The sequence below is a fragment of the Chaetodon trifascialis genome, chromosome 5 (genome assembly GCF_039877785.1).
Source record: "Chaetodon trifascialis isolate fChaTrf1 chromosome 5, fChaTrf1.hap1, whole genome shotgun sequence".
NCBI classification, from domain to species: domain Eukaryota; kingdom Metazoa; phylum Chordata; class Actinopteri; order Chaetodontiformes; family Chaetodontidae; genus Chaetodon; species Chaetodon trifascialis.
The window spans coordinates 25,871,065-25,889,127 of NC_092060.1; the positions used below are offsets into that span (position 1 = coordinate 25,871,065).

The following is an 18,063-nucleotide window of genomic DNA, read 5'->3' on the forward strand; positions in this document are numbered from 1 at the left end:
TCAGTTTTCGTACCTCGTTCCAGAGGACAGCGTGATTCTCATTCAGTTATCCTGATGATCCAGCACCAGGTTCAGGTCTCAAATTGATATTTCTGCTCACAGACCCAAACATGGACTGCCGTCGCACCAATCATCCAGCGTTAGGTGTAAATGTGGTGTAATTCTGTCAGAATACAGTCGATGCATCGCACAGCCGGAGGCGTCCACAGCTTCCAGCTCCTGCCAGCTCTAATATCGCCCCCTGCCTTTTGATTACAGAACTACTACCTCACCCCTCCCATGCTCTCCCTCTTGTTTCCATAGTGACGTTTGCGTGGGCCAATCGCAGGACGACAGCATTGTGGGGATGAAGCAGTCCAAACAGATCCCACCACCTCTGCCCGTCAGCGGAAACCTGTCGTCGTCAAACCCAGACCTTCTGCAGTCTCACCACCGCATCCTCGACTTCAACAACCAGCCTGGTGTGTATTAAACATTTGACACCATCATTGGCAAAAAAGATATAAAAGATATGATTTTGTCCTCTATTAAAATATTTTTTATGGCTAATTTGTATTAGCAGCCATTGAAGTCCTCTCACACCATTCATAGGCTCTTGTTTTTAGAAATTTGACGGATTGATATTAAACTCGTGGCTTATTCCTCATCAAAGAGCTTATTCCTCATATCCTCAAATCCTCCTCTTATAAAAGTGAAGCCACACTATTGAACATACAAACAATAAAGCATAGCCTAAATCTGACCACTGTGTTACTTCAACACGTTTTTCTTCTATAGTAAACATCCAAACAATTCAAGAGATGTTAGAACAAATAATGTTTTAATTAGCCTACATTTCATTATCTTTAATACCATGCTCTGCTCTGCGTTGAAACAAACAAAGCTGCCCCCGTGTTTACGTCACAGGAAGCAACAGCTGGTGAGGATGCTGATTTTATGCCTGTGGCGTCTAGCTTTAGCCATTATATCAGGCTTCCAGCTATCAAGTACATATGTAAGCATTAGCTTACATTAGCTACATTTTCTAAGCCTGCTGGTGAGAGTCGTTATTTTAGCAGACAAAAAGCGCAGTCATCGGCTAGAAACGAGGAGCCTGCTTTTGTTTATTACTGTAAAGAATACAAGACCAAATGTTTCAAAGCTTACTGCAAAATTTGGTGGTAAACGCCATATGTGCAGTGCAAGAATGGACAACTTGCCAGGCATAGCAAGAGTAACTGAGGAGGGCGGGGTTGAGCGAAAGTTCAATTCTGTCAATCCTAGTTGCAATGAGACCTAATACAACCTGCCTAAATCTCACAGTATATACTCTCACATCATCCAACTTTCCTATAAGTTTTATTTAACCTGTCGACTGTTAGTAGAACCAGTGGTAGAAATACGCTCTCTATATTTCTGTTTTCATTAACTCCTGTCCATCGCATGTCGTTTGTGCTCTTCCAGTCCCAGTCATACTGAGTGAGTATCCTCTCTCCTCGTGTTCCTGCCTCTCTCAGCACAGTCAGGTTTTTGTCAGTGCTGTCATCTGTATGTCACAGACATTAATCAGCCGCTGTACTGCAGTTTGTACACGTAACATAAACTCGGTTAATCTGCATTCATGCTTGTGAGCGCTAACTGAGTAAAGCTAACAGCATTGCACTGACTGCTGACCTTTCTCAATCGTCTGTGGGCACATGGGTGTTGATTCTGTAATGGAGATTTTGGGTCATATGATCTGTGGGGTTGTGTTCCTGATCAAACTAATGAATGATCTATCACATCCCAAAGATGCTGGGTGTTTTTGCTGGGACTGATGGGAAGATGGACTTGAAAAATCTTGTGGCATAATGAGATTCAATCAACTCATACCTGTGAGTAAAAACAATGCAATAAGGAAGCATTTATTCTCATTATGGATTCTGCATCCCCAGATATGTCGGACCAGGTATTACGCGTCTTCAAGGCAGACCAGCAGTCTCGATACATCATGATTGGGAAGGACACGACAGCAAAGGAGGTGGTGGCCCAGGCCATCAGGGAGTTCGCCCTGACTGCGGCAGCAGAGGCCTATTCGCTGTGCGAAGTATCCGTCACGCCGGAGGGCGTCATCAAACAGAGGAGGCTACCAGACCAGCTGTCTAAACTCGCCGACAGGATTCAACTGAGCGGCAGGTAATGACGTCTGTAGGATTATTGCTTTCCTTTCTCCCCTTGTTCCCTTCCTTACATGAACGTAACATAATTGAGCTGTCATTTTAGCCAGTTCTCCTATGTAGCAGATTTTTAACCTCAAGAGACCGCCCTGGTTAAATAAAGGTCACATAACACTAAAGAAGTGCCGCCGTTAGCAGTTATTTTATTAACTTCTATTGATCATTCAGTCTATAACATGTCCAATAAAATAAAATGTATTCAGTTTATTATTTTATGAAATAGAGAAAATAAGTAAATCCTCACATTAGAACAGTTGAAACCAGAGTGTTTACCATTGTTGCATGATTTGATTAATCTGTTGTTAAAATAGTTAATTTACAGTTTTTTCTACCTTCTCCTCTGACATCAGATACTACCTAAAGAGCAACATGGAGACAGAGACGTTATGTTCAGATGAGGACGCTCAGGACCTCCTGCGAGAAGGCCAGATCTCTCTGTTGCAGCTCAGCACGGTGGAGGTGGCCACGCAGCTCTCCATGCGGGCTTTTGAACTTTTCTGTGCCATCGAGCCCACCGAGTACATCGATGACCTGTTCAAGCTGCGCTCCAAGACGGGCTCGGTCAGCCTGAAGCGCTTCGAGGAGGCCATCAACCACGAGACCTTCTGGGTGGCCACGGAGGTGACGCGGGAGCCCAACCAGCTCAAACGCATGAAGACCGTCAAGCACTTCATCAAGATAGCCCTGCACTGCCGCGAGTGCAAGAACTTCAACTCCATGTTCGCCATCATCAGGTGAGACGGGGAGTAATGATGTCGTACTGTTGATGCTGAGTGGATATCTTGATTTTATTAACAAATTCTGTTGTGATTTTGGTCTTCACCTTTCCTGTTTAATCACATACTTGTTGTTATATATATCCACATGTAGTTTTGAGGTTTGACCGAATCCCTTAGGTGTTGTCACGTTTACAGAAATTGATTTTATCATTGTCGTTCATCATTGTTCAGCGGTCTGAACCTGGCTCCAGTCTCCAGACTGAGGGGGACGTGGGAGAAGCTACCTAGCAAGTACGAGAAGCTGTTCGGGGACCTGCAGGACCTCTTCGACCCATCGAGAAACATGGCCAAGTACAGGAATGTCCTCAACAATCAGAACCTCCAGCCACCAATCATCCCCCTGTTCCCCGTCATCAAGAAGGACCTCACCTTCCTACATGAAGGTAGGTGACATGAAAATATCAGAATAAGGGCCGATCTTAACGTGAAACACATTTGTAGTTGTGAAGGTAGGATGAGGTGTTAATAGCTGCGGTCCTCCTGATCAGTACTGTCTTCAGTATTCACCTTCTTTCTCCCCGTTTCTCAGGCAATGACTCTAAAGTGGATGGCCTGGTGAACTTTGAGAAGCTGAGGATGATTGCCAAAGAAATTCGCCATGTTGGTCGCATGGCCTCCGTCAACATGGACCCGGCCCTCATGTTCCGGACCAGGTAAGACACCTTTTCAAAAACCAGGCTTTAGCTTCTTAATGATCCTCCACCGTGTCTGTAGGACCAGTCAGCAGTCCACTGACTAACCCAGCTCTGCGGGGTTAGCCGGTTCACATAGATCCAGTAAAGATTTCTGCATCACGCTTTTCTTTCAAGCAGCTGTTCCCTCTGGCAACTGTTTCCTCTGGCAACTGTTTCCCTATACACATTGTTGGCACAAAATGTGCACCGTGCTCCCGTGAAAGTGTGTCTTTGTCTAATGATGTCACTTCCTAGCGGTGTTACCATTTGACTTCCTCTCCTCTGACTTTCACGTGGGTCTTTGGTGAAATTGCTTCTCTTTGGTGATCTTGGTGGTCTTTCCTGTCCTAAGCTTTGTCTCCTTCTCTCTTTCTCTACTCGTCCACCCTTTTCCCTCCATGCTTCTCTGTTCATGGCACCCACCCTCTAGGAAGAAGAAATGGAGAAGTTTAGGGTAAGTTTGGTGACCCTACAACCTTTTGCCCTGCCTGCACCACGGCCATGTTTTTGCGTGCTTCTTCTCCGAAACCTTGTTTCCATTAACCAGTTTGAGTTGAATCCGCCTACTAACGCTGCCTGACCCTGACTGAAGGCACTGAACCAAACGAAGGTCACTTATGCTAACATTAGAACATTTTGTATTCTGTACACTTAACATGAAAACGTAGCTGTTTTTAGATCATAAAGTGATTGGAAAATCAACTAATATTAAACACACAGAAAATTGACATTATCGAATTTAGAGTCCAGTCTTCCATTAGCAGATGTGACCTTTTTTGACATGTTGTTTTCCATAACAATATGCATGCAGCTTCGGTTTCAGAATTTGCCCTGTCTTCGAGGTTTTATCTGTATATCAAACCTCCGAACAGCCAGAGATTGTGGATATAAGGTTTTTTAAAATCATGCTTTACATTCTTGTGGTCAAATGGGACATCACTGTGCATACAGCATTTACTGGGACATTTAATGGGAAACACATGGAAGCACGCCGCATGCACTGAAGAAGAAAAGCAAAACTTTTCTGGTAATTATTGACTTCTGTGTCTCATAATTATGACTTAGCATCTTGTAATTATGAGAAAAGCAGCTTGCCAGATCTGTATCTGGTAACTGTGATCGTTTTCTCGTAATTATGAGATCTTAATCTCAGAAATATGAGGTGCTAAGTTTACGAGATACAACAGTGGTAATAACCTGAGAGTGTTTTTTTTTTCGTCAGAATGAAGTGTGCGTATGACACCACATACACTCAGTGTGTTTCAGAGGCAGTTTTTTAAGCTGTCCATATTAGAAACACCTTGTGGAAATGAAAGCCGATAAACATCTTTCCGCTGATTAGAGCAAACGTGACTTCCTATGAGGAACACTTAAGGTTTTGTGTGCTATTTCATTGAGAACATGTGCAAGTAAAGCTTGTACTACTGCTACTACTAGCTCTGACTCAAGCCACAGAAATGTAAACTATGACCGTGCTACTCTAGTCGAATTCCCCCTTTCCACTCTCCTGTTGTTTGACAACAGCCATCATCCGTCACCCCCCTCTGCTGCCTGGAATGTCTGGAATGTTTTGAGTTAAGAGAACTGCCGAAAGCTGCTCTCTGCATGTCCAAGTTTACATACCGTACTCCCTGTGTAGCCCAGTAGTATTACCTCTACAATTATACTTAAATATAGGTTCATTTCCACACAAAGCAACATGTTAATAAGTCTCTGCTCTGTTTGTTTTTGTGCGTCTTTGTCTGTGTTCGTGCCTGCAAACCCTCCGTGTTTTTGTGCGTGTTGCTGTGTGGATGCGTCTGTGTGCGTTCAGGTCCTTAAGCCAGGGTAGTGCCAATGCGGCAGTGCTCGACGTCACCCAGACAGGCGGGCACAAGAAGCGGGTGCGACGCAGCTCCTTCCTGAACGCTAAAAAGCTTTACGAGGACGCCCAGATGGCCAGGAAGGTCAAACAGTACCTGTCCAACCTCAGCCTGGAAACGAACGAGGAGAGCCTGCAGACGCTTTCGCTGCAGTGTGAGCCCTCCATCAGTACATGTGAGTATGTGACACAGCACAGCGCACACATACATGAAGGATAGTCTGTGTGCAAGATAAACCCATACTGTCTTATCTCCTCGCACAGCTTTCCTTTGAAGAATATACTTGCAATTAAATGTTAAGTCTTTGATTTTGTTGAAATGCATGTTCCTCGAGATGCACGCATATTCCCAGGATTCATAGCAGGGACAAATAAGGTGGGGCCGCTGGAGTAACAAGACACTCAGTCTTTCTTAAGGACTCATTGGCAGGGAATAAAAATGACTGAATCACTGAGCCAGTTTCCCATTGTTAATGCCAACACCACTTGCTGCCACTGCATTGACAGACAGGAGGAGTGTGCAAGTGGACAAAGAGACTCTGAGGCCAGCAAAGGCGCAGATTTGATCCCCGTAACAGCTCTGACGATCCATCACCAGTCGACATCTTTAACTAGACAGCAAATTCCTGTCTTTTACATACAAAAAGCCTTAAATCTTACACTTTCTCACCCTCCTCAGTGCCCAAGAATGCCAGTGGGAAACGACCGGACACCTCCCCAGTTGTGTCCAGAGCTGCCAGCCAGCAGAGGGGCCAGTTGGCCAAAGGAAACCAGGCCCTCCAGGTCCCCGCCGTGGCCCTTTACCCATCCCGAAAGAAAGTGCCAGTCAAGGATCTGCCGCCTTTCGGTAAGCTAAAGATGGAGCTCTTTGAATTTGTAATAATGAGATTTGGACATTTGAATGTAAACCTCCAACCTGAACTTTTAGTTATCTTATTACATTTGAAAAGCTGGGTTTCAGAACATGAACTAGAGGTTTTGGTGTGTATAAATATATTTAATAAAGGACAAACCTTGTGAAAATGCTGTGTAGGGTCAGTTAAAGATAGGTTAAGGACATGTCACACCATATTTAAGATAAGTTCTCTGATTCAAAGCTGCTGTTACCTTAATAATAGTCCACACAGTTGTCCCTACAGATTATTCTTTTGTTGATTTTATTGTGTAACACTGCTGTTATAGACAGAGTGAAAATAAGCCTCTCCTGTTCACTTGTCCTTCTGCATGACCCACTGTCTTGTTTTCTCCTCCTCATCCTGTTATTTGCAGACAATAGCAGACAGCCCTTCCCAGTTTCTTTATGACAGTGCTGCCACCTAGAGGCTGTCTGTCAACAAGCAAACACAAAAAAAAACAAAAAACAAATCCCAGACAATGCAGTGTAGCATCCCGGCGGCCTCAGGGAATGGCAGCATTCCTCACGCTAATTCTCCTCATCTTCCCACAAATGTCCACAGGCACCAGTTCCCCTCAGTCTCTGAAGAAGATCCTGTCTCTGTCAGAGGAGGGCAGCGAGAGGCACCGGAGGCAGCCAGAGGACACTGTGTCCAACGCCTCCTCCCAGCTCTCCTCCCCTCCCACCTCCCCCCAGAGCTCACCCAAGAAGGGTAAGCCAATAATCCTCCCTCCTTGTCACACCATTCTCCAGGCTCCTTCCCTCTGTCATGATGTGTCACAGATGCCCCCTGGTGGCTGCCAGCATGCACTGCATTGTGTTTCAGCTGTGTTGTTAGGCGCCAGTATGTTTCCTCCACAATAGGCCTGACCTTATCTCATTTCAAACCTCGATTCCTCTCTGCCACTTTTGTTACCTTGGAGGCTCTTGCAGATAAACAAGTGAGAGATTATTGATAATGTCCTGTGGTCCTGACCATAGAAAAGCCACGCCAAGGCTCAATTCCCACCCAGCTTCAGTCAATAAAGTGTTGTTGTTATTTATCCTTTGTTGCTTAGCAGTCACTGCTGTAATGCTTTTATCCTGCATTTCCCAGAAACCACTGGGGTTTAATGTATTTTTCATAAACGTTTTTGGTCTATGCAGGGATCCTTTTATTTTTGCTGTTCAGCCACCGTGGCTGTCACTGCTGCAACTCTTCTTCTCTGTGTTCCTAACACGTTGTCATTGCAACTTCTAGAAAATGTTAAGCAGAGTTCGAGTTAACTTTATTGCAGTTTTGACAAATGTTAGAAACTTGTCTTCATGAGCTTGTGGTACGCGACAGGCAGGGCAACCTTAAACACAGCACGCCAGAATAAAACCATCATATGTGTAGAAACTACACCAAGTACCACAACTACAACACCTATAAACAGTAGACTTAAAAGGCCTGCAGTACACAGGTCAAATACCTAATTAAAAGTAATGAAATACATTAAATACCATGATGACAATACATAATTTTAACGTTGTTCTCTGCTACATGAACAGAAAACTCTGTTGTCTTTGTCGTTCTGGAGTTGCTGCTTCGATTAAATTGGAAGCTCATGGGTTGTGTGAGTCCATGCGTCTCCCCGTGTTTTCACCTACTAGTGGCTAAACTTCCTCTCCCTCGTATTTGTGCCACGTCTTTCTAGTGAAAGCTTCCTGAAATCTAAGCATTCTTTACTTCCTTCAGACTGGATCGAAGAGGCTACTGAGGTGATTTATGCTGATGGCGGCTGGCAAATGTGACCGCCAGGCTGTTAGCTCTGTAGCTGAGCTGCAGCAAGCGCCACAACGACGGTCGCATATATCTAGAAAATATGTACTTTCATGTGTCAGCAGTGTTTTCTCTTCACTTCTCCAGACTTTGTTGTGCTATTCCCAGTCCCCTCACGCTTATTATCTAAACTTTTCCGCACTCTTCAGCGCTGTGTTGAATCTCAGTGTAAACTGCTGTTTCAGTAAGAATCCAATGCGCTCATCCCCAAAGAGCCGGTTGGCTTAACTTGGAAATGGCACTCTGCAATTATCCCTGATGTGATGCCTCGTTTAAAAGGACAGACGGAGATAAGATGTGTGCGTGAGAGGTGATTTATGACGAGAGTTAAAAAGAAAGCTGACCCACCATCCCTTATTTTTATGTTTGGAACACGGCTGAGACCCACTCAGCTTGCAGGAGGCCACGTTAGGGCTTTATCATCCTTTTCTTTTCAGGAACAAGCTCCACAGGACTTGAAGGATTTGAATTTAATCTTAATCTCCCCGACTGAGATGCTCCTGCTCAGCTGAACATCTTTAACTCTTCCTCCTCTCTTTTTCTCTCCTCCAGGTTACAACAGGATGGGAGACGCCTACTCAGACTCCGGTCACAGCGAGATCTCCTCTCGCTCCAGCCTCGTCAGTAACTCCTCTTTCGACATGGCGCAGGAGGAGAGGAGACTCCGTCACTCTGGAGGAGTCGGGGAGTCGCACATCGGGGGGCCGCGGCTGGAACGAAGGGTCACCACGGACCCCGACCAGTACAGCCTCGGGTAGGAACACGCAGACCTTCAGTTCACTTTGAGGTGATTTGTTTTTCTGACCTGCAGACTTGAGTAATTCTTCATATCTTGATCTCATCACAGGTCATATTCATCGATGCAGGACTGTCGGGGCATTTACACCGGCTGCCCCACAGTTCTGTCCTCACCCAGTTCTGAGGAGCTGACTCAGGATCAGGGCGATCGTGTCTCCCTCGATGCTGCAGACAGCGGCCGCGGCTCCTGGACCTCCTGCTCCTCTGGGTCCCATGACAACATCCAGACCATGCAACAGGGGCGCAGCTGGGAGACTCTGGCCTTTGGTGGAAGTGGAGGTGGCATCGGAGGACTCCCCCCTGGCGGACCGGAAGCCTTATTAGGGGGGCCTGCAGCACTGTGGGCGGCCCAGGCCAGGGGGAGCTGGGCATCCGCCAGCTCCTCCTCATCCTCAGCTGCATACTGGGGAGAGGACTCTGAGGGAGATACTGGCACCATTAAGAGGAGAGGGGGGAAGGACGTCAACGCCGACCCAGAAACAAGTAGCATCACATCCACCGGGTCAGAGGAGGCCAAGCAGCTCAGCCGGCCCTCCCCATCACCCATCACCGCCGGGGGTAAAGGCTTGATTTGTGAGTGAATGCACTTCACGGCCCTGTTGCTTAAATTGCTGATTAGTCGACTTATTTAGTTGTGTAGGCAGAAAATTTTTATCACAAGCAGCAAAAACCCAAGTGTAGAAACAACAGGAAGTCATTACAAATGATACACAGTGTGTTAATTAATGAGCCGTAGAGGTGCAGATAGGTGCCTTCTCTTACCTCTGGACAGAGCCAGGCTAGCTGTTTCCCCCTGTTTCCAGTCTTTATGCTAAGCTAACATATCCGGCCTCTGGTCCCAGCTTCACACTAAACGTACACACATGAATATGAGACAAAGTATTTAATGCAGCAGAGTGTTTTGGTGCGTCCTGGTGGTTTATGCTGACCGTGTACTCGCAGCATTTCTCTCTTGCATTTAAGCTCTCCTCTCTCTCCCCTCATTCCTGTCATTGCTCTATAATCATGATCAAAAAAAACATGGCGTTCTAAAAAAAGCAAGGAATGGATGCCGTTTTAAAAGTTTTTCCACTAGCCCTCATCATCCTCATCTTCATTTCCTTTGTGTCCCTTCAGCGCGGAAAGAAAGCCGCTACCGCGAGCCTCCCCCGACTCCCCCCGGCTACACTGCTCTGACCATCTCCGACCTCGCCGAGGGGCAGCACCCGGCCCCGTCGGCTCCTACGTCCACTGTGACCCACACGGGCCGCCGGCCGCCGGACTACACCACGGCCTTGCAGCGCTCGCGCATGGTCACTCAGTCGCCTGACTCCCACCAGGCCCACCAGGGCGCCAAACAGCGGGCGGGCGGCCTCCACCGCACGCGCTCTCCAGCTGAGGAGCAAGAGGCTGAGGAGGAAGAGGAGGGTGAGTCCTTGTCTTCCAAACTAATCGCTCTGAGGAAGCCAAAGCCAGTGGCACAGCTTACACCTGAGACTCCCAGACCATGAGAGTGTGTGTACGGGGGTTAACAGGCAGGGCCCCTCTCCCCAAGGCAGGTAAAAACTAATTTATCAGGTTGCCCCCCCCCCTCCACTCCAATGAACCTGCATGTGAACAGGAACACACACTTGGACTGAGACCATTCCTCCACACAGCTTCCCACTGCACCACCTGGACTGGTCCCACTCCAACTCCCAATTCTCTGCCGACGTTTGTCAAACACCGAATTTCAGCCATTTAGTATTTATGACGTGGGAATTGTTGATTTGGAGTGGGACCCTCACCTTTAACCCACAATATGTCATCATGCATGAGTCATTCTGGTCGGAGCGGAAACCCACCGCCTCTCTGCCACCACGCATTCTGCTCCTCTCTCACCGTCTCACGCTGAGCTGAACAGCATCCATCAGCAGGCGCGGCGCTCTTAGGGTCCTCTCGCCCATGCAGTCAAACTCAATGCCTGAAAACATGCACCTCCATTCTCCTGCAGCAGCACGCACCTGACTCCTCCACAGCGACTCCACATGAGGTCTGTGTTACTGTCACAGCGCTTCTTACGCACACAGCTGCCCAGTGCTTTTCAGTGTCTTTCAAATTGGAATCAGTTGAAAAGGATTTTGTTTTTTTGACATCAGTAAACACGACTGTGAAAAGAGTTTTTTCATCTGTTGTCCTGCAGATGTTTCATAGAAAACCAGAGCAGCGCTGACGCTGGATATAAGCATGCAGAGAAAGAAAGAGCGTTTCCAAAGCATTGAGTTTTTAGAGTATTTCTCTTCTAACAGGCAGCTGTTGTTTTCTTTTCATTTCAGTAAAAGATGAAAATCAAAACCGACTTGAAATTTGCTTCAGAGCGATAAACCAACACAGGGAACATTTCGTGATGTTGCTTGTAAAAGGTTAAAGGGGAATTACTGCGGGAACACAGATTTGGAAATAAAACGGCAAAGTGTTGGTCTGTCAGCTGCTAATGTACATGAACCAGTACAGCCACAGAACATCTGTCAGTGTAAATCAGCTGCAGGCGTGAAGTTGATATTTCTCTAAAACACAAATTCGACTGCTAAACACACTGAGCAGCTACATGCATCACATCCAGCAGACATCCAGAGTTGAACTTTGCACAAAACAACACGTTCAAAGCAAGAACTGTGTCCCCATGTGTCAATAAACACCTCAAAAAAGAATCACAGGGACAAAATGTCCTGTGTCACGGTCAAGTTTCAAGTCGCTGCAGGTTGATTTTCACATGCTGACATGAATGGAAGACAGGAAGTGAATCAGAAAAGAGACACATGCTGGCAGCGAGTTTGACGGTGAAGTGTTTGTGATTGGTGGTGAAGGCAGGTTCCGTTCTGAACGCTGCTGCAGCTGCTGGAACGATGCGTGGCTCGTCCACGGTGGTCGTAACCTCCCTGTCTTCTCTCTTCACAGAGGACGAACAGGTGTCAGCGGTCTGAGGGACAACAGCGGACGTCCTTTTGCAGTAACTTGAAGTCCCCCTGGTTTGGGATGAGCGGGATTAAAGACAGATAGACAGACCAATGGACTCATCATCAGTTACGTACGTGCCTGCCTCCTCCACCCGGCTCTCCCTCCTGATTGGTGGATCCCTCTGCTCGTCTCCCTCCCCTGCCTTAAAGCATCATAGGGGGTTGAATGACCCTGCATGCAAAAAATACTGTGAAGAAGAGATGGAGAGAAGGTCAAAGACGATGACAAATCCCTGGCACTTTGGAGAAAGACTACAGAAACCTGACTGGTGCCGGGGGGGGGGGGGGTTGACCTGGCCACATACACGCAAACCCACATAGATGTTGCTGTTAGAAACGGGAGCAGTCCCTCAAGACCGGCCCCCCCACCCAGTGACAGAACCCCGAACCCGCCTGTTAACACAACAGCATCATGACGTGTTGAGCTTCATCTGCACTTTCTCATTTTCTACTTTCTAAAAAAACAGAACAAACAAAAACAAAGAAACGGACTCGTTGAAGACAGAAACAACGGTTGACTCGACTCTTCGTTTTCAACCCAAACTTGGTTTTTGTTCTTTTCTTTGACTGATTGCACTCTGGGGGCCGAAGAGACGCCGAGCAGCCCGTCTCTGCCTGGACTGAAACAACCCACCTGTTGCTGAGTGTTTGAACTCTAAATCCAGTATTATCTCATGTGAAAGCTTATCAAGTGTCGGTTCAAATCAAAGCTAGGAGGAGAGCCCAGTAAGGAGAACCGGCATGTGCGCATACACACACACACACACACACACACACACACACACACACACACACACACACACACACACACACACACACACACACACACACACACACACTCACACACACACACACACACACACACACAGTACATTTTATGTACCAGGACATACACAAAAACACAGTTCATTTCTAAAAATAGCACTTTCAGCACAATCCTAGATGTTACCAGACATTTGGCCTGGATACCAGGGTATGAGTGAACCATATCTTAGCGTCATCCCACCTCGGAGCTCATCTGGTCACATCAGAGTCTTTCTGCCATCCCGTCGCTCGCTGTTGCATAGAGAGCAGAGTTTTTTGTAACTGGTCCGGAGGTGATATCAAAAAGCACAGAGCTGATTGGCGGCCCGCCAAAAACGTCGGAGCGGCTGCAGCAGAGGAGATTGAATCTGGGAGGTTCACCTTTTTTTTTTTGCTTCCCCCAAATTGAATGCTGACGTCAGGTGTGGACGCCGGCAGGAACTGTTACAATCAGACGGGAATCTCCGAATCAAAGTAGAAACTGTGAGCAGGTGGTGACCATCAGCATATTTAAGAAGCCGCCAGCATGTAAATTGTGAGCGCACCCCTAACTGCCTCCCTTCACAGGTGATCTTGTACAGAGTCTTATGATACCTCCCTTCAAAATAAAAGCATCCACAAATTCATATTCGGCCCTTTTCCAACCTGAACATCCGCCACATTTTGTGAATGTCCAAAGCGCCTTACGATGCCATGATTGCATACATTTTCTTTGCATGCTCGTTCCCGTCACAAATCACCTTGTTTCAAGACGCTCTTGAATCAAGCAATAGTGGAGTGAAATGCCTTATTCAAGATACTTGCCCCAGACTTTTTTAACCTGTTAAGACTCAGTACAAGACGAAGCCGCGCATCTTCTCTCTGTCTGGTTCTGGCGTGGCTTCGGCAGCATCGTCGGGCCGACGCCGCACCCCTCCCTCTGCTCCTAGATTCATCCTCAGACGCTCCTCTCACCTGTTACTGACATCGGCTCAGTGGATGCTGTATGTATATCGCGAACGCCTGCGTCCAGTTTTCCACCATATCTCGCCATCGATGGAAGAGACTGAATGATCTTTCGTTTTTCTTTGACTCCGGTGGGGAAGTTGACGTATGAAGAAAATTTTTTTCAAGGCTGCCAATCAGAACGATTAGAAACCCAATTGTGAAAAGTGACTTTTTGCTTTCTTCTATCACTGAGTCGCACTGATCACATTGATCAGTCTTGGAAACTACAGACTGAGAAAAAGCTGAATGAGTGCAGTGTTTTCCACTGTGTTCTGTGACTACACACTAATAATTTCCTGGGTTTCTTTTGTTATTGTACTTTTTTTGTAATGGCTGCAGATAGATTGTTAATAATTTGTTTGTAATACAGTGGTGACATGCATCATTCACTTTCATTCAACTCTGAAGATTATGTGCATATTAGTGGGCCGAGTTCCTATTTCGAAAAACAAAAAGTTGCACAAAAATGTACAAGCGTAAAGATAAGTGTAGTAGGTAGAACTGCTACTCCGTTTGATGTGTGATGTCAGTGAGAAATGTACATTTAGCTGGTGATGACCTTCTTTTCTTCATTCTTTCTTGTACTACTTTGACCTGTATGTCTTTTAAAAAGACAATTGGTGGAGTACGTATCAGTTGTTTTTGTATTTTTAATACAATAATTGTAAATATTGGTTATATTTTTGTTCAAATGTACTATGTTTATGCCTCAACATCCAGTTTATATGAAGCTGGGAATCAATAAATACTGCATAAAGAATCGACACCTAGGTTTAAATGCACTTATTCATTTCTTCTGCATTTTGATGTCTTTCTTTTCCAGTTCCTTTCTCCTTCAGAGGACTTTTCCCCAGATACCGTCTAGTGTTTGCACAAGTCATGGAAGCAACTTGAAAAGTGTAACTCTCATACTTTTCTATCTGACCGCAGCGTGTCAGAATTAATAAAAAACAGTTATTGAAGCCTGCCCTTGCTTTTATTTACTTGTTTTGTATTGTCTTGTTATCCATAGCTCTGAGATAGTGCAAGTCCCAATTCTCATTTTGACTATTCTAATTCATTTCTCATTCGTTTCTTACATTTGCGCTTTCATTTTATGATGTTCTGTATCTCCAGCCCACTGTGCACCTCAGACCCATAACAAGAAAAATGATTACCGTGGGCTAGAGATACACGCTGTTACACTCTCTCCTGCAAGTAAAACATTTAATTTATGCCTCATTTTTCACAGTAATTGCTGGGATTTACTTATATTTTTCATAACTTAAAGGAAGATGAATATTCCATGAATAAAACATAACCGAAACATTTCCATTTAATACCATTAGATTAGAAAAACTGTAATTCAAAATGACGAAAGAGTCACCCCTGGCAACAAAAAAGGCAGACTGAGATAATAAAATGATCAAGTAGCTTAATGTTTTTCTTAGAAAATTAATGCACTTTTAGGTCTTTAATCACACTCAGATAATGAGTAGTTTTAGGAAGGACCTGCAGTGTTGGGCTTCCAATAGTATCTTAAATGGACCACAAGAGGGCGCCGTTTGCTGCAAATAATAACCAGCATCTGAATTACTTCAATGATGCATTCAGTGTGCTCAGTTCTGAAAATATGTTCATTATTATGTTTACAGATTGTGTTTAATTGGTCTAAACATGCTAAAAAATAATGACTACTTGTGCTCTTTACATAAAAAAAACACTGCACAGGAAAAAACTAACCTCTTAATCAAAGCCGTTAATGTTCTCATTAACCAGAGCCATAATGCCTCAGCTTATGGGGGGGGGGGGGGGTGGGGGCTCGTACAGTTTGGCATTCTGACTGTAGCTTTGTTGTGGCAGCAGACGCCGTATCACAGCCAGACATTCCCACTCCTCATGAATAATGCAAGCTAGACGGTCCTGGTCCCCTCTATCACAGAGCCGAGGGCCCCAATTTGTCACACTCACCAAAAAAAAAAAAAAAAAGATACACACTCCCACCATGAGAAATGAGGAGCTGCCCTCACAAACACACACATACACAAACTTTCAGCCTCTGTTCCTACCCTCGGTGTGTCACAGAGAGAAACAGAGGAGATAAGAGTATTTTTGGATTCAAGGTGTCGGAAATTTGTGCCAATTTTCAGCATTCATGTAAATTTGCCAAAACAGCTACGAGGATGTTGATGTTGCCTCAACCGTTTTATGTATTTTATTATTTTGTGCATCTTTAGGAGGGAAGAGGAAGAACCCCTGGAGCATTTCTTTTTTTTTTTTTTTTTTTTTTTTGCAGATTCATGTATTATGTTTTGTGTTGTACACCCACCACACATTGATCTGACTTGAACAGCTATTGTTATCTCAGGACAAATTAAGGCTAAAAATCAAAATCCCTATCACTGCAGTTTTTGTCAGACATATTTTCATTCACTTATTTTGAGCTTCTTCCATTCACTCAGAAATTTGTGACTTAATTATAATGAGCTGCACAGCGTTACATTCCCTTGGTGTGGCACCACAGACACAAAACCAAATGACAACCACAGCAAAAAAAGTGACATTTAATCAGCTCTGTATATTTTCTTTCTAATTCCCCCTCAAAACAAATGGAGGTGCAGCCCTAACGCTGACAAATCATGTTTTCATTGTGATAAAGTATTTGAAGAAAAAACATCCTCGCTGCAGTCGCCTGCATTACAAAGATAACTGTGACTGACATGAGGATGGATGTGGAACCAAAACAACAAAAAATTACCACAAGCACCGCTACTGCGTGAAATTAGAGAGGAAACACTGCTGTAATCTGTGTCCGACAGCAAAACCACCCCCTGACTATGGTTAGAGGCAATGTGTTTACCACTCACTTGGCTCTGTGGCTGCGCTGCGCCCTCAGAGGCACCAGGGGGCACTCTTCACTATGAAATGCCGCCAGATGGACCTGTCCAGTCTTTCCCTGGGCAATGGGCCTTATCAAGGGGTTGCAGGCAGGCAGTGGTCCTCTGTAGATAGCCGGCTGGTTATGTGTGTGAAGCCCGGGCCCAGAGTTGTCGACCGTGTTCAATCGAGGCAGCCGTGGGTCATATTATGGGACTGTCTGGATTCCTTTCATGGTAAATTGGATGAAGGCAGCAGCACTAGAGCTGAGGGGAGTGGAGATGTCACAGCGTTCACCGGCCTGTGTCTGGACTCCACAGGGCTGCGCAGGCTCGAGCAGACAATTCAGTTAAAAGCTGTCAGAGTCAAAGAATTGAGAAAAAGAAAGATTAATAAAAGCTGTGCGCTCCTCCTCTCAGGTGCTTTCCTGCACAATTTGCTGTGGTAAAAATCCAGTGAAGGTTGGGGGAAGAGAGGGGGGGTGGGAGAGCAGATTTCACTGTTCCACATTCAACATGGTTCATAAAGGGATTGAGCCCGTCATGGATTATCAGCATTAGGTTTCTTAATTTCTTCAGGTGCTGACCCTAGATTTCTACATTTCATGATTCTCTCAGATATTTCATATCTAATTGGAAACCATCTCTATTATACCACAGCGATCTGTCAAATATGCCTGCTGTCAAAACAAGGTTCCACCATGAAACATTTTATTGGATAAAAGTCCATTTCTTCCAATTGAGAGTCATTCCTGTATCCTTTCAGCTTTCCTCCAACCCTCCAGTCACACATTTCCAAGAGGCAATCGCCACTAAAACCCAACACTGAGCTGCATCAATACATTCTGATATCTTATGACACTTTAAAAAAAAGAAAATCAATACTACAAATCAGCACAACACCAACAGTATTTTCAGATAAGCGGCTCCGAAGTATTCGGATCTGTTATTATCTGCCATCGACCGTTTGGTTATTTGTTGGTTGAGGAACCGTTTTCTTCTGCTCTGCTCTCGGTGCTGCCGTTCCCTCGACTCTGCTGCTCCGGCTCTCGAGTCCCCGCTGTGGTAGATCTGCAGATAGTGAGGTCTGCCTATGACAGAGCACCTGCAAATGTGCAGAGATAAGAACAGGGAGCCACCCTACAAAGAGGGAACAAAACCCAGCCGCGAACACTGCAGCAGCTACATCAGTCTCAGGACTCTGCCTCAGTCTTCCCACAATGTGCTCCCTTTTTATGCATCTATAATATGTGATAATGCCAGTGTTTATACCTTTATGCCATTCAGATCTATCTATCTATCTATGTATCCCTGCTGCCTCTGAGAGGTGACTTGCTCAGCCTCATGCAGTAATGACTCTGTTGTTATTCATGGTGCTCGCAGAAGAATCACCGAGCGGGAAAAACATCCTCTCAGCATCTGCCGTGGAGTAGAAT

General features: G+C 45.5%; 1 protein-coding gene across 9 annotated transcripts in view; it reads left to right on the plus strand.

The window, feature by feature from the left end:
- Nucleotides 1-14,534, plus strand: part of rapgef2b (Rap guanine nucleotide exchange factor 2b) — a 104,481-nt gene extending 89,947 nt beyond the window's left edge. For 7 of the 9 annotated variants that reach the window (XM_070961944.1, XM_070961948.1, XM_070961945.1 and 4 more), the window contains 13 exons: nt 304-461; nt 1,914-2,154; nt 2,546-2,929; nt 3,146-3,357; nt 3,504-3,627; nt 4,079-4,102; nt 5,462-5,685; nt 6,189-6,356; nt 6,967-7,116; nt 8,761-8,962; nt 9,056-9,579; nt 10,123-10,544; nt 11,923-14,534. In XM_070961944.1, the coding sequence (XP_070818045.1) occupies nt 304-461; nt 1,914-2,154; nt 2,546-2,929; nt 3,146-3,357; nt 3,504-3,627; nt 4,079-4,102; nt 5,462-5,685; nt 6,189-6,356; nt 6,967-7,116; nt 8,761-8,962; nt 9,056-9,579; nt 10,123-10,496 (2,785 nt within the window). In that variant the 3' untranslated portion in view covers nt 10,497-10,544; nt 11,923-14,534. The remainder of the gene's footprint in view (nt 1-303; nt 462-1,913; nt 2,155-2,545; nt 2,930-3,145; nt 3,358-3,503; nt 3,628-4,078; nt 4,103-5,461; nt 5,686-6,188; nt 6,357-6,966; nt 7,117-8,760; nt 8,963-9,055; nt 9,580-10,122; nt 10,545-11,922) is intronic. The other 2 variants (XM_070961947.1, XM_070961946.1) reach the window with 2 other exon arrangements.
- The last annotated feature ends 3,529 nt before the right edge of the window (nt 14,535-18,063 follow it).